This window comes from Crassostrea angulata, chromosome 8 (assembly GCF_025612915.1).
Source record: "Crassostrea angulata isolate pt1a10 chromosome 8, ASM2561291v2, whole genome shotgun sequence".
Classification (NCBI taxonomy): Eukaryota; Metazoa; Mollusca; class Bivalvia; order Ostreida; family Ostreidae; genus Magallana; species Magallana angulata.
The window spans coordinates 40,099,156-40,113,989 of record NC_069118.1 but is presented as its reverse complement, the minus strand read 5'-3'; the positions used below and the strand labels follow the sequence as shown (position 1 = coordinate 40,113,989).

Sequence of the window (14,834 nt, the reverse complement as noted above, 5' to 3'; positions counted from 1 at the left end):
ACTTGGTAGCACACCTTAAAATTCCAATGTAGGCTAACATTCTGTGAACAGTATTACAATTCTCATGAAAAAAAAAATATAGGCGAGTATTTTAGAGAGCATCATAGTTTTGAATAGCATCATATTTGTTGGTTTTTTTTCGGTAAAAAGAGAACATTTCGCCGGATGTGTTTGAATTTGCAGTAAATTGAAAAATCAGAAAATACTAAAACAATAATGTTGTATATGTTTTTACACACTTCATCCCCATCTTATACATTTAAGTCAAATGATAACAAGAATTAAAATACACCAACACTTAATTTCATCATAACGAAGAAATATAAGGCTTTAGCAAAGAATTGTACTAAATACAAGCATTAAATCCTTACCAATTTATGTAACTCCCCTGCATTTCTTAATATACACCTTAAAAAGAGTGTGTGTTCAAAAAATTTAAAGATGGTGGTTTTAGGATAATTAACGTCAAAGAATTTATTATGTCATTTAAACTGGTTTGGATGAAGATCATATTAAATAAATAGTAACATGCATTTAGTTTTAGACTTAGATATTAAGAACAGTGCTATGTGTGAAAGAATATTTTAAGAAAAGTTATTTTAAAAATGTACAAAATATATTTTTGATGGATGATTTAGATGCATGGATATTTTTTTTCTGATAAACCACCAAAACTAGAAACAAATATGTATATAGAACCACAATTTTTTTTACAAAAATATCTTACATGGAAGAAAAGCAATTCTTCATGAAAAATGGTTTGAGAAATGTTTTCATTAATGATGGTTCTTTCATGAACATACATGACTTCAATTTGATATATGTCTGTAGTGTAAAGTTTCTTGCATACAATAAACTGATAGCAACTATAAGAGAATTGCTTAAAAAAATACAGTCCCTGTTCCAGAAGTGTGTATGCCAAACATTATTTTAAAAAATATGTTCAGTGTTATGTGCGAAAAAATCTAATGATCTATACACAATTCTTAATTAAAGATAATACTATCGAACCATTATGCAAAACAAATTGGAGCATTTTCTGAATTATAATTAAGGTAATTTTGAAAGGGACATCATATTTTCCTTTCCCTTCCAAATCACTAAAAATACAAAATGTTAATGGATTTACGTTGTATATCTTGAAATAACCATAGAAATTAGCAGCAATTTTGTTTTTTACATAAGATAAAAAAACGGAAAGAAAAGAAAAAAAATCAATTTCAACTAAAACATTGCACAGAAAAAGCACATGATAGACAGATGAAAGAATCAAATACCTCTGGCGATGCTGACCTGTCCTTCTACCTTGCTGATCTTGATGGAGGAGGGGACTTTATTTTGCAATCCAAAGAAAATTTAAGTTCTGGAATTATTGACTCCATGAATCAATCCTGGATATGTTTTTTGCTTAATATTTTTCACTTGTTTGTAATATGATAGTATTTTTTTTTAAAACTAATCAAAATAGTATTTGATATATAATATATGTAGAAAAATAGTTTTTATATCAAAAAGAGTATGAATGTGTATCTAAAAACGGGTTTCAAGTGTAAAATACACTTCACTATTGAGTTGAGAAAAAAAAACTATGATTAATATAAATTGTATCTTAATTTAGTTAATGATGAATTCCGTGGAGTTTTTTTTTTCTTTTTAGTATGGAGCAATATCTTTATAGTTGTTAATGATCTAAATTTAAGTTAATGTTTCTACAATAAACATATTCAAAAATTTCAGGAAGTGGTATTTTAGTGTTTGACTATTTATTCGTATTGTATGTATTTTCGTTAAAATGTTAATTATTCATCTCGGTAGAATTATCTGATAAACATTACGTAGTAGTTTCCATATATTCAAAATGAAATTCAAAACTTATGATATTACTTGTGTCATATTACTGTACAAGCATTTTCAGTGCACTTTCTACCTGATTTTAAGTTCCAATATTAAAATATGTACAATTAAAGAGAATACAAATATGATCAGTTAATTTAAGTTTAGCAATGTGATTTTCTTGTTTAAAACTTGCACTCTGATCAAAAATGGAATTTTAAATAATCATTGTCAATATGGTAAAATTATTAGATAATATAGTTTTTGCGTCTCAATTATTTCATCTTATTGAACTCGGGGCTTGAGTAATCAGAAATTAATTTCAGGAAATATAAAAATATCAAAGGTAACGTTTATTTATCATTTGTGTAATAATTTTGTAATCAATTTAATCTACCTTCATGTTCTTTTCTTTATCATATCTAACATGTTATTTCCCTACCAGTAAGTGTATATCTGCTACAATATACGCTCTGATATATTTTTTCATTGAGGATCTTATTGAATGCTTTAAATGAAGGCACGGATCTTAATTATGAATTAAAAAGATTCGAATAGCCACTTGGGATAAGCGGAAGGCAACTGCCTTTTTTATATTATTATTAAAAAAAAGGAAGATAAAATGAAAATGTGTGAGCTGATTTCATTTGATTGGTTGCCAGCGAAGCTTTCAAAATTGACGCAAGTGCAAAAAAATCCATCTAATGATCGTTTAGCGTGAGGTGTTTGTAATTCGAAAGTAAAGTGGGTTGAGATTTTTTTATAAAAATTCGTCCCTAGCAAGGCAATGACAACAGTTGGTTTTTCTAATAAAAATATGATAAGGTAATCTCTCTCTCTCTCTCTCTCTCTCTCTCTCTCTCTCATGACAAAATATTACTAAGTTATTGGGGTTTTTTTTAAAATTTTAATTGTAAATTTGAAAATCATTTTCAGAATCTGCTATTTGATGATGAGCTTCGCTCTTCTTGTGGCGGGAAGTGCACATGAAACTCCACAACAAGTGGTGACTAGATACAAGAACTACAAGGCTATATGTGATGGAATGGGTTTTCAAAATGTGCGCTGCAAAGGTTTGGAAAAACATTTCATTTTTAACTTTTGATTTTATGATTGACGAAACAGATGGTATTATATATCGTCAGGGTTCTCCATGACCCTTAATCATGACTATGTAGAAACGTCTTGAAAACTCTTTCTTGTCCACTAGTAAAATTTCACTATACAACTGACTGGGTACACAGCTTATTCTGCAATTTTTTTTTGAAATTGAACGCTGCAAAGTACATGTACGTAATAAGAATTATTCGTTGCAACTTCCCGTTTAACTTAATTATTCATTGTTGAATTTTAAGCTCAGTCAAAAAAACGTAAAATAGTAGAGTGTTACTCCTGAGCAGGCTTTACCCAACATGCGCAACAGTACAAATCATTTAATATTATACGTAAAAGTCTATAAGCTGGTGTTAATAATTCATATTGAGAATTATGACACCCATCTTTAACTGCTTCTATGTTCTTTTCCTTGAAACTATTTCCATTTATTCTCTTTATTCCTAAACAGTATTTTATTTCTAATCCTAAAATAGATCCGATTGCTTTTCAATCTTCACTTACCAAGACATTGCAAAACTTGAAGAACCAAGAGACTGTGATCTTTGATAAAATTTCATTAAATGAAGGAAAGGCTTACGACAATATCTCCGGAATATTTACAGCACCTTTGGACGGAATCTATTCCTTTACATGGACAATATCGACAACAGCAGGAAAGTATTTCGTAACTGAAATTGTTCTGAATGGCCAAAATGTTACATATAACCATGCCGATGGAAGGGGTCATGATGGACATCCTATGACAACCTCACATGCTAACATCAAAATGAAGAAAGGCGATAAAGTGTGGATCAGAACCCGACAAAATTATGGGCAGTATGCCCACGGTGCAAACTGGTGTTACTTTTCAGGAACAAAATTGTAGCATATCTATAGCACAATATAAATAAAGTATTTTAAGTTATCAAATGTTTTGTATTTTAAAAAAAAGCACGACGGTGTTGAAATTCAAAGAAATATAAGTGCCAACAAAATAATAAAAGCAAATTAATTTCATGCTGCGATTTATTCTTTGAATTAATTTGGTATTACAAATTCTTCTAAATTATCTAACTCAAAATAGTAATATAAATTTACTTTTTTGAATATATTGAAACTTAAGTTAAGTTGAAAACTGCAAATTATATACATTAAATTAACCGCTTTAAATGTATTTAATTTAATTTCAAAGTATTGTTTACCTAGCGTCCCGACTGCTAAATCCCCAGTCTGAAACAATCACATCACGTGAAGTCACAAACTTGTTCAATGTCGTGATAGGCATGTCGGTGGTTGGCTAACACATTCAGAGACAAAATAAAGACAGATTAAGAAATGTCGAAGATACCTCGAAAGGTGTAATATTGCCTGGTCAGGTCTATACGTTATTGATATTTTTATATTTCATTCTTTTGTAAGAAAAGTTATGAAGGATTAAATACTTTTTTCAACGCCATGAAATTGTTTATAGTACATGTATTTAATTTTGTACCCTGCACACATACAGATTGTACGTGGATCATTCATTAATGTCCAAACTCATCATTTTTGAATAATTTTAGAATTGAATAATTGCTAATGAATAGACTGTACCATAATATACAGTTCGCCGTACTTGTAAACGTCCGGTCTGGTTTTAAAACTTAGCAAAACTAGCGCATAAGACTTTATCTCCATTGTAAGAGCTTTATAAAAACAATGTATATTTTTTTTCTATTTGACTTTACTTAATTGTAAAATATACAGTTTATATACAAAATAGTTTGACAGATCTACGACATTCTGACTTGGTAGCAAACCAAACGCACTGTGAGAAAAATATGGTCGCGATTCCGATACCGTTCATTTATCGATGAACAGTATAACAGTTTTCATTGAAAAAACTTGTGAGAGTATTTCACAGAGTTCTATTAGTTTTGAAGAAACAAAATAGAATCAGATTTGTTTTACGGCAAAAATTGCAGAAAACAGAACAACCAATAAATTCTAAAAACAGTAATGTTGCTACATATAAATATTTTAACGCAATTCATGAGAAGTTCATTCAATTGTTATGCACAGATTTTCTCCTTCCTCTACACCTTATACATGTACTTCTAAAAGAAGTCAATTAACAACTGGAATAAAAAAAATCAAACTTATTTTTCTTATAACAAAAAAATACATATAATTGCAATTTAACAACTGTCTTTCTGGTAGGAACACAAGTAAATCGTCACCAAAAACATGTAACTCTTGCAATTCTTGATATACATTGTACATGTTAAAATTTCAACAAATGTAAACCTATGTTTTACCTAGTTAAAAAGCCATAGTTTTTGTTCACTTGAAGTGAAAAAAGGTCATGGATAGAAATCAGTTTCAAAATATTGCTCTAAAAAGAGAGAAATATTTTCATTCAGTCCAGATATGATGATCTAGAACTATCAGTATTTCCAGTCTGTTTTAGGTTACTGTACGTAGCACTACACTTTCATTGATGAGTTACGTTCCTTTTCTTATGGTTTTTCTTGTTTTTTGCCCCCACTACTTGTGGTTTATAGGGGAAAAAATCACATCATTTCTTTTTCTAATTTTCTCACAAACTTATTGGGAAAAGGAAAAAGGAGATGATAGACAGATGGTAGAAGCAAATACCGCTGACGATGCTGACCTTTCCTCCTACCTTGCTGATCTTGATGGCTGAAGGGACTTTATTTAATCCAAAGAAAATTTAAGTTCTGGAATAATTGATCTAATGAATCAATCTTGGATATATAATATTTCTACAATAAACATATTCAAAAGTTTCAGAAAGTGGTATTTTAGTGTTTTTAACTAATTTAAATATTGTATGTGTTTTCGTTAAAATGCCAATTATTCATCTTGGTTTGGTAGAATTATCTGATAAACATTACAAAAAATGTAAGTGTAATGTTTTGTCTGTATTATTGAGGAAAATTATGATAATTACCTTGCATGTGTTCTGCATAATTAAGGAAAGACGTAATTTATTTACTTGCTAGAATATATTTGAGACGCCATTACAAGAAATACTCCCTGTGATACTACTGGAAAAACCCAATTAAGCCTTTTACGCAAGTGCACCCAACTAAAAAATCCATATTCACCAAATGTGAAGGTTGTGGTAGATCGTGGTATGAATTACAAATGGGCAACTGTTGGTTATCTACGTTGACATCAATTATAAATAGAACTGTACATACATGTATCATATTTTAATCAAATTTCGTTTTATGAATAAAATGTGTGTGATGGTATTAGCCAGAGGTCAAAGAGGTTAATGAATGATTTTTTAAAAATAAGTGTCCCTAATGTTCTAATCGATTTATTACGAGTTATCCTTGGAATGTTAATTTTAAAATACATTTATTTAACGGACCCCGCTTCCTCTCCTTCTCTTTCTTTCTTTCTCTCTCTCTCTCTCTTTCTCTTTTTTCTCTCTTCTCTCTCTCTCTCTCTCTCTCTCTATCTCTCTCTCTCTCTCTATTTTGTAATGTGCATTTTTAAACCTCCTGATGTTTGTTATTTACCTTGTTTTATGATCGATAAAAACTTTGGTAACCAGATACAACAGATACATAGCCACCTATTCATATTTGTCATCGAACATGCGATAATACAGTAATATGTGATTTGTTTTATATCAAAAGCAATACCAGAAAATAATCAAACAATAATCTATGTCTAGTCTATTCTTGAAAATGATGGCCAAGGAGGCATAACAGATCCAATTAACATAGAAATATTTGTGAGAAAACTTTACAAGAAGTCTTAAGATTAACAGAAATAAATTTATTTAAGTATAAAGCAAGCATTATGAAATACTTAAAATGTAGATGTTAACAGCATATCACTCTGTATAATTACATGTATTGTCAATTTTAGCGTATGCAATGGATAGCAATGACCTGTAAACCAATTTAGAACCGATGGGGTATCAAAAAAGAAATACATTCAAATCAAAACATTGTGAAATAAAAAATCATAAGTTATATGTGTGTCATATTACTGTACAAGCATTTCCAGTGCATCATCTGCCTGATTTAAGCAATGATCAGTTAATTTAAGTTTAACAATGCGATCTTCTTGTTTAAAACTTGCACTCTCAATCAAAAATGGAATTTTAAATAATCATTTTCAATATGGTAAAATTGTTAGGTAATATAGTTTTTGCATCTTACTTATTTCATCTTATTGAACATAGGGCTTGAGTAAACAGAAATTAATTTCAGGAAATATAAAAATATCAAAGGTAACATTTGGTAATCATGTGTGTAATAATTTTGTAATCAGTTAAATCTACCTTCATGTTTTTTTCTTTATCATATGTAAATTAACATGTTATTTTCCTACCAGTAAGTGTATATCTGCTACAATATACGCTCTTATATATTTTCCATTTAAAATCTTATTTAATGCTTTAAATCAAGGCATGGATCAAAACTGAATTAAAAACCACTTGGGATAAGCGAAAGGCAGCGGCCTTTTTTTATATTTTTTATTAAAAAAAAGTAAGATGAATTGGAAATGTGTGAGCTGATTTTATTTGATTAGTTGGCAGCGAAGCTTTCAAAATTGACGCAAGTGCAAAAAAAAAATCATCAAATGATCGTTTAGCGTGATGTGTTTGTAATTTGATAGTAAAAGTTGTTTGAGCTTTTGTATAAAAATTCGTCCCAAGCAAAGCAATGACAACAGTTAGTTTTTCTAATAAAAATATGACAAGGTAATCTCTCATTCTCTCTCTCTCTCTCTCTCTCTCTTTCTCTCTCTCTCTCATGATTGCTAAGTTGTTTGTTGTTTTTTTTAAATTTAATAGTAAATTTGAAAATCATTTTCAGAATCTGCTATTTGTTGATGAGCGTCCCTCTTCTTGTGGCGGTAACTGCGAATGAAACGCCTCAACAAGTAGTGACAAGATACAACAACTACAGGGCGATATGCAATGGAATGGGTTATGAAAATGTGCGCTGCAAAGGTTTGGAAAAACATTTCATTTTTAAATTTTGATTTTAGGACTAATTGATAATATGGTAGTATGTGTATTCAGGGTTCTCCATGACCCTTATGACTATTTATAAGTGTCATGGAAAACTCTTTCTTTAATTTAACGCTGCAGAGTACATGTACGTAATAATAATTATTCGTTGCAACTTTCCGTTTTACTTAAGTATTGATTGTTGAATTTTTAGCTCAGTCAATAAAACGTAAAAGTAGTAGAGGGTCACTTCTGAGCAGGTTTTACCCAACATGCGCAACAGTACAAATGTTTTAATATTATACATAAAACTCTAAAAGGTCGTGTTTATAATTCATATTGAGAATTATGACATCCATCTTTACATGTAACTGATTCTATGTTCTTTTCCTTGAAAATATTTCCATTTATTCTCTCTTTTTTCCTAACAATATTTTATATTCAATCCTTAAATAGATCCGATTGCTTTCCAATCTTCACTTACCAAGACATTGCAAAACTTGAAGAACCAAGAGACTGTGATCTTTGATAAAGTTTCATTAAACGAAGGAAACGCTTACGACAATAGCTCCGGAATATTTACAGCACCGTTGGACGGAATCTATTCCTTTACATGGACAGTGTTAACAAAATATGGAAAATATTTCCTCACTGAAATTGTGCTGAATGGCAAAAAAGTTGTATTAAATCATACCGATGGAAGGGGTCACGATGGAAATCCTATGTCAACCTCACATGCTAACATCAAAATGAAGAAAGGCGATAAGGTCTGGATCAGGACCCATGGCACCGATGGGCTGTTTGCCATTGCAAATTGGTGTTTCTTTTCTGGTTCAAAATTGTAGCACATCTCTAACAATACCAAAATAAAGCATTTGAAGCTTAACACATACAATTGTTTTGTATTTTTAAATGCAAGATATATAGTCTTATAATGCATAGAAATTTGTGTGCCGACCAAATTATATGAGAAACATTTTATTTTATACTTACATCAATTGAACCATTTGAGTTTGTTATTTAAAAATTTTCAAAACTATCTCAAAAATAAAAATATGCAAGTTTTTGAAATAAAGAATTCAAACAAATGGTTTTCAATATAAATGACAAACAAATGACAAATAAATGACACAATGTTACCTAAACTATGTCGGGAATTTAATAATTCACTCATAATTTAGCTCAAAAGTTTGTACAGTGTAACTTTTGAGGGAGGAGAAACTGTACTTTAACAGCGGGGCAACCCAAAATTTTCCAATCTTAAAAAACAAGTAATTCAGGGCATTTATCAAGATTTTGATACTACAATGTATTAACAACAAATTCGTTAAAATGCAATTAATTGCTTGCTATATACAACCATACATTTTTTGTCCTCATGTCATCACTGTAACAAATATGGGATAATATGACTATGCAATGCGAATTCCTAAACCATGACTTGAAACGATGAAGATAATGATTGGCAACGTCACGGAAACGCCATGGAGACATACTATGAAATACTTCATGCATTCTATATTGAAATAAAGAATATAAAATGGTCATGGTCACCATTTAAATCAAATTCTATTTTTCTATTTTTTTTATTCTTTACAATGCTTAAGGAATGCATTTCTGATAATCAAATAAAATTTACGTAGAGTTATAAGCAAGATACAGGGCTCACAATTCTTTGTCATGTAAACGAGGCCCTGTCTTGGTTTACATACTAGGTTTAATATACCAGTAAAAATTCTTTTTCAAGAAGAATTGTCTACCTTCATATTCATTTTTTAAGCATAAATTAAGAATTCCTAACCATTAACAAATTCATTTTAAGTCTAAAACTGGTTTGCTCTTCAACATTCAAAAACAAAACAAAATCTTTGTTTAAATATCAAAGAATTGTAGTCTGTTATTGGGGTCGATTACTTTCAAAAGTGATTAAATATTTTCAAATACATTGCCAATTTTATCAATTACATGTAGTTGCAATTACAATTACACTGATTTTTTAAAATGTAATTACTCACTCTCAATTACTTTTATGAATGCAATTAATTACATTTCAATTACTTTAGTTTTATTTTTTAAAGTCTTGAGAACATATACATATATAAACAGCATTAAGATATACAAGGCTTTATGTACGGTAATGTTTTTAAAGGTTGTAGTTCAGTTTAATGATCATTTATAAATTTTTTGAAAATGTCTAAAAAAAAAAAAAATTAAAATTTAATTCATCAAGTACCGTTCAATTCATGTTTAGTTCTGAGCAATATTTTCTCTATAGTGAATTGATTTTTATTCACATAAACATGTTTTTTAGGAAAGTACAACTTTCGGCAGTACAGTATATCAGCATATAAATAATAATGGCTATAATTCACAAGAATGTAATATTTAGACTCCCTCGAGTATAAAACAGGAGAGTTCTTGGGTATTAGAGAAGTTCGCACCTAGACACAGGTAGACCTTTACCTGGGCAGTGTGTTCATGCTGTATAAACATATTAAACATTATGAGACATTTAATTATTGTATAAATAAAAGCCTATGCCAAACATGTATACAAACTATTTATCATTATAAGACACCTTTTGTATATTTTAAAATTGGAAACTAAGTTATTGAAATGTAATTGAAAAGTAATCTCTCTCTCTCACAATATTATTTTACTAAAATTTTTATTTTTACTTTGAAATTCATTTTCAGAATATGCTATTTGTTGATGAGCTTCGCTCTCCTTGTGGCGGTAACTGCAAATGAAACGCCACAACAAATAGTGACTAGATACAAAAATTACAAGGCAATATGTAATGGAATGGATTTTGAAAATGTGCGCTGCAAAGGTTTGGAAAAACGATTCATTTTAAAATTTTGGTTTTAGGATTTGATTGATAAAACAAATGGTATTATTTATTATCAGAGTTTTCCATGGCCTGTTTGACTACTAGTATGTAGGAAGCGTCATATAAACTCTACTAGCCCAACAGTAAAATTTCCCTGCACAACTGACCGTGGTAAACATCTTATTCTGCAAATTTTTTTTTTAAATTGAAAGCGGCAAAGTTCGTAATAAGAATTTTTCCTCGCAACTTATCTTTTAACCCTTGTAATGATTGCTGGATTTTACGCACAGATTACCTCGCTCAATTACACATAAAAATGGTAGTTAGCGACCTCTGAGCAGGTGTAAAGAAGAATAACCCCCCTCCCCCCCCCCCCCCGAGTTGTAGAATAATTGGATGTTTTTGAAGAAAAAAGACTCATGGGTTATTTCGTCATATTAAACATGATATCAGAATTTGAAATTACTTTTATATTCCTCAGCTGATTTTGAAGTTATATACACCGACGCTACATAAAGTTTTTCAATTATACGTAACAAATTCACAGACACGCACCTACATTGCCACAAAATATAGTGTTAAAACTGTTCTCTTGTCGACATATGGAGGGAAAATGACGCTGCACTAGCGTAGAAATCTCCAGAACAGTACTTGTTACATAACCATAAATAATTCTGAACAACATTTTATATAGCTTTATTATCTTAAAATGATATTTGAATTACAAATTCTATACACAGCTTGCTGAACTATATTTTACCGCAATTTTACAATTGAATGGACAACAAATTGCAATATTTACACGAATGTGATCAGAAATTTGTGCAGGTGTTGCATAACCATTCCGTAATTGAAAAAAAGAAACGAAAAACACATTCCTACACAGTGAATAATTAACATTCTCTCTCAGAGGAAATTGTGGGATAATTAACGATATAAATCCCTGAAATGAGCCCAAAGCCTTAGGGACTACTGGTGTTACCCCTACATCCCAAATTTGCGACCACAAATTTAAAATGAATGCTCTATAGGTTCCCTACACTCCCTAGCTTTTGATGCCCAGCTATTCCTTAGATGCATACTTCAAAGACAATGGATATAACAGCCCATCTTTTACCCCTATATCATTGTTAACATTTAAAAAAAATGACAAAATTAGGGTGAGCTATATTAATACTCTTATATGTGATAGACACCCTCTAACGCTTGTTATGAACATATGGGAAGGTACTATACATTATCCTAGTGATTCTAGATATATGAGATATAAACCCCTGGAATGAGCCCGAAACCCTGGGGACCACATGATGGTACCCCTGCAACCCAAATTTGAGACAAGGAAATAATAGCCCTATAGGTCCGCTTCACTGCCATGGTATTCCTTTGATGCACCCTTAGATATAAGAGAAAATGACCGAACTGTTAGCCCTACGTCATTGTGAAATGCTACAAAATAACACAGTTCGGGCAAGCTATTTGGACCTTTTAATTGTCATAATTTTTTTCCTCGAAGGGTCATGTCAAAACATGACTTGGACAAAATAATCCCCATTTCACCTTTGGATTAATATTTTGGCCGATTTGTGCGACAGGCGCTATTTCTTTTTATTAGAATAAAATCACCATTGTAGACTTCTGTTCATGTTATTATTGTAATGATAGGAAATCTTTTTAATATTCGATTCATGTTGTTTCCGATGTAGTAAAAAGAAAAGGGGATAATTTTTAACACAAGCATGTTTAACTTTGATGTAAAAATATACTATCTTTTTTGGGGGGGGGGGGGGGATAGCTTTAAAAAAGTGTCAGGATTGTTTGCCTTAACGGTCACTTCCAATTTACGACGAATATCTAAAAATGTGTGATTTGGTATGAATATACAACAAATATAGTTATAAAGCTATAAGTATGTGTAGTACCGCATACACCTGTAATGTACTTTATGTTGTTTTATATATTATCATACATTTTCATGTTACCTTATAGGACGTGTTGAGTTTTCCATTTTTAAAAGGACTGCATTTAGGATAGCATTATTGTCATAACATATGAGCCTTATGGACACATACTGATTTGATTTCTATTAAATACCGACGCATGTATACCTCTTATCAAGAGGTTTTCATTTTATTCTTTTCTTAAGATATATTATTTATTATCCTAAAATAGATACAATTGCTTTCCAATCTTCACTAACCTGGAAAAAATTTCGTGTCTGAAATTGTGCAGAATGGCCAAAAAGTTGCATATAATTATTCCGATGGAAGGGGTCACGATGGATGGCTTATGTCAACCTCACATGCTAAGGTGGCAGCTAATTTTCACTTTCGGTTTTGTGCTTGAAAAGTAGGATGGGTTCAGAACACGAAATGTCACTCGAAAAGAAGGTGATTGACCCCATCAATTGGTGGTTATTTGCATGGGAATACATTAAGCTACCAATCCTATGGTAGTTTATGGCAGTTGCTCGGGACTGGAGCGTGGTTCTTGACCCGTGAAAATGTGAAAAAAGGGCAATTTTTCAGAACATTTTGAGACCGTCCCTGGCTATTCTTTAGAGTGCTATATGTAAGTTGTACTTGTTTTATTCTGAAATGTTTAAAAATTCTCAAGAGTCGGGACCATGTGTCCCCTGCATGCAAACCGATTTTAGCCAATTTAAAAATCCACTGAAAAATTAAATCTCATGTATGAGCACTATCTGCCTCACATTTCCTCGACCAAAAAACACTATCCCCTGCCACCTAACATCAAAATGAAGAAAGGCGATAAAGTGTGGATTAGAGCCCAAGCAGCCTGTGGGCAGTATGCCTATGGTGGAGATCGGTGTTCTTTTTCTGGAGTAAAATTGTAGTATATTTATAGGGATATCAAAATAAAGCATCTGAAGGTTTAAAAATTTCAATAGTTTTTGTATTTTCCTACGCAAAGGAATTCATGACAGTTTTGAAATACAAAAATATGAAATATTAGATGTATACATTGTTTAATTTTGGTTTTAAAATTGTACTCAGGACAGTGGCTTGAGACGATGATAATCGCCTATCGTCTTAATTAATTCCAACGGGAACGAGCTGGAAACAACATAGAAACGTATAAAACATTGCACGAACAATAACTCATGCAATACATTACGTAAAATTGCATACTATGTATATTGACACTTATGTCGAATTCAATGAATGCTTTAAAATTTAAAGAAAGAAATGTTTGTGTTTCTTATCAAGCTTTACAATTCATGAACTTTCTGCAAATTTAATTCAAAGGCACTTAAACGGGCGTTCAAAGTCAGGACCGGAAAAATTGGAAATTATACTCATTGCAATGAATATAATTTCCAATTTTTTCGGTCCTGACTTTGAACGCCCGTTTATTACATTCATTATATAACGTTGTCTCAAGCTTCTTCACTGTGAAAAAGAAGTTAAAGCGAAAGCGTGATCGACATTTTGGTTTTCGGCTATAAAGCATTTGGAAATAAAAAAAGAGGGAAACAAACGCGTAAAAATTGTTTTGAAGTCAAGGCGCCCCCCGAAAGTGTAATATTGATGTTTTATTATATTATTTCTTTGTTCAAGAGTGAAACCTTGGTCTATATTTTTACTGAATCAGATATTGTTTTCATTTATTCCGTCGTAAGGAATGGTAAGAAGGAATAACTTTTGTCAACGTAAAGGTTTTTCTTTCTGTAGTTTTTTTAATATATTTCCTGTCATGCCTCTTCCCTCCTGCTGTTTTTCTCGCTTTAATTTCCCGTTCACATCCACAAATATACAAATAGTTCATGAATCGTTTTGATATGATCAACATCTGATCTGGTTTAAAACATAGCGAAAGTAGTGCTTTAGACCAGTTCTATAATTTAATGTCAGAGCTAAGAAAAACAACCAAGAATGTATATTTTTCATTTTGACTTTTATTAATTGTAAAATATACAGTTTATGTACAACATAGTTTGACAGATCTATGACATTCTCACTTGGTAGCACACTGACTGCACTGGGAGAAAAATATAGTCGTGATTCCGATACAGTCCACCAATCAGTGAACAGTGTTACAGTTCTCAAAAAAAAAAAAAAAAACATGGGCGAG

General features: G+C 31.0%; 2 protein-coding genes across 2 annotated transcripts; both read left to right on the top strand.

The window, feature by feature from the left end:
• The first annotated feature begins 2,620 nt into the window (after positions 1-2,620).
• LOC128159267 (complement C1q tumor necrosis factor-related protein 3-like) lies at positions 2,621-3,901 on the top strand. The gene is made up of 3 exons (XM_052822330.1): positions 2,621-2,658; positions 2,770-2,906; positions 3,423-3,901. The coding sequence occupies exons 1-3, from the start codon at positions 2,621-2,623 to the stop codon at positions 3,812-3,814; spliced, it is 567 nt and encodes a 188-aa protein (XP_052678290.1). The 3' UTR covers positions 3,815-3,901.
• A 3,718-nt stretch (positions 3,902-7,619) lies between these two features.
• On the top strand, positions 7,620-8,876 carry LOC128159270 (heavy metal-binding protein HIP-like). The gene is made up of 3 exons (XM_052822334.1): positions 7,620-7,657; positions 7,773-7,909; positions 8,366-8,876. Exons 1-3 carry the CDS (start codon positions 7,620-7,622, stop codon positions 8,752-8,754), a joined length of 564 nt encoding a protein of 187 aa, XP_052678294.1. The 3' UTR covers positions 8,755-8,876.
• The last annotated feature ends 5,958 nt before the right edge of the window (positions 8,877-14,834 follow it).

What these genes read in the sequence shown, in the direction of transcription:
- LOC128159267 (XM_052822330.1), top strand. Translation starts at nt 2,621, where the DNA reads ATGACAACAGTTGGTTTTTCTAATAAAAATATGATAAG. An exon ending in TCTAATAAAAATATGATAAG is followed by an intron (nt 2,659 to 2,769) that starts GTAATCTCTCTC and finishes AATCATTTTCAG; the next exon opens with AATCTGCTATTTGATGATGA. An exon ending in TCAAAATGTGCGCTGCAAAG is followed by an intron (nt 2,907 to 3,422) that starts GTTTGGAAAAAC and finishes ATCCTAAAATAG; the next exon opens with ATCCGATTGCTTTTCAATCT.
- LOC128159270 (XM_052822334.1), top strand. Translation starts at nt 7,620, where the DNA reads ATGACAACAGTTAGTTTTTCTAATAAAAATATGACAAG. An exon ending in TCTAATAAAAATATGACAAG is followed by an intron (nt 7,658 to 7,772) that starts GTAATCTCTCAT and finishes AATCATTTTCAG; the next exon opens with AATCTGCTATTTGTTGATGA. An exon ending in TGAAAATGTGCGCTGCAAAG is followed by an intron (nt 7,910 to 8,365) that starts GTTTGGAAAAAC and finishes ATCCTTAAATAG; the next exon opens with ATCCGATTGCTTTCCAATCT.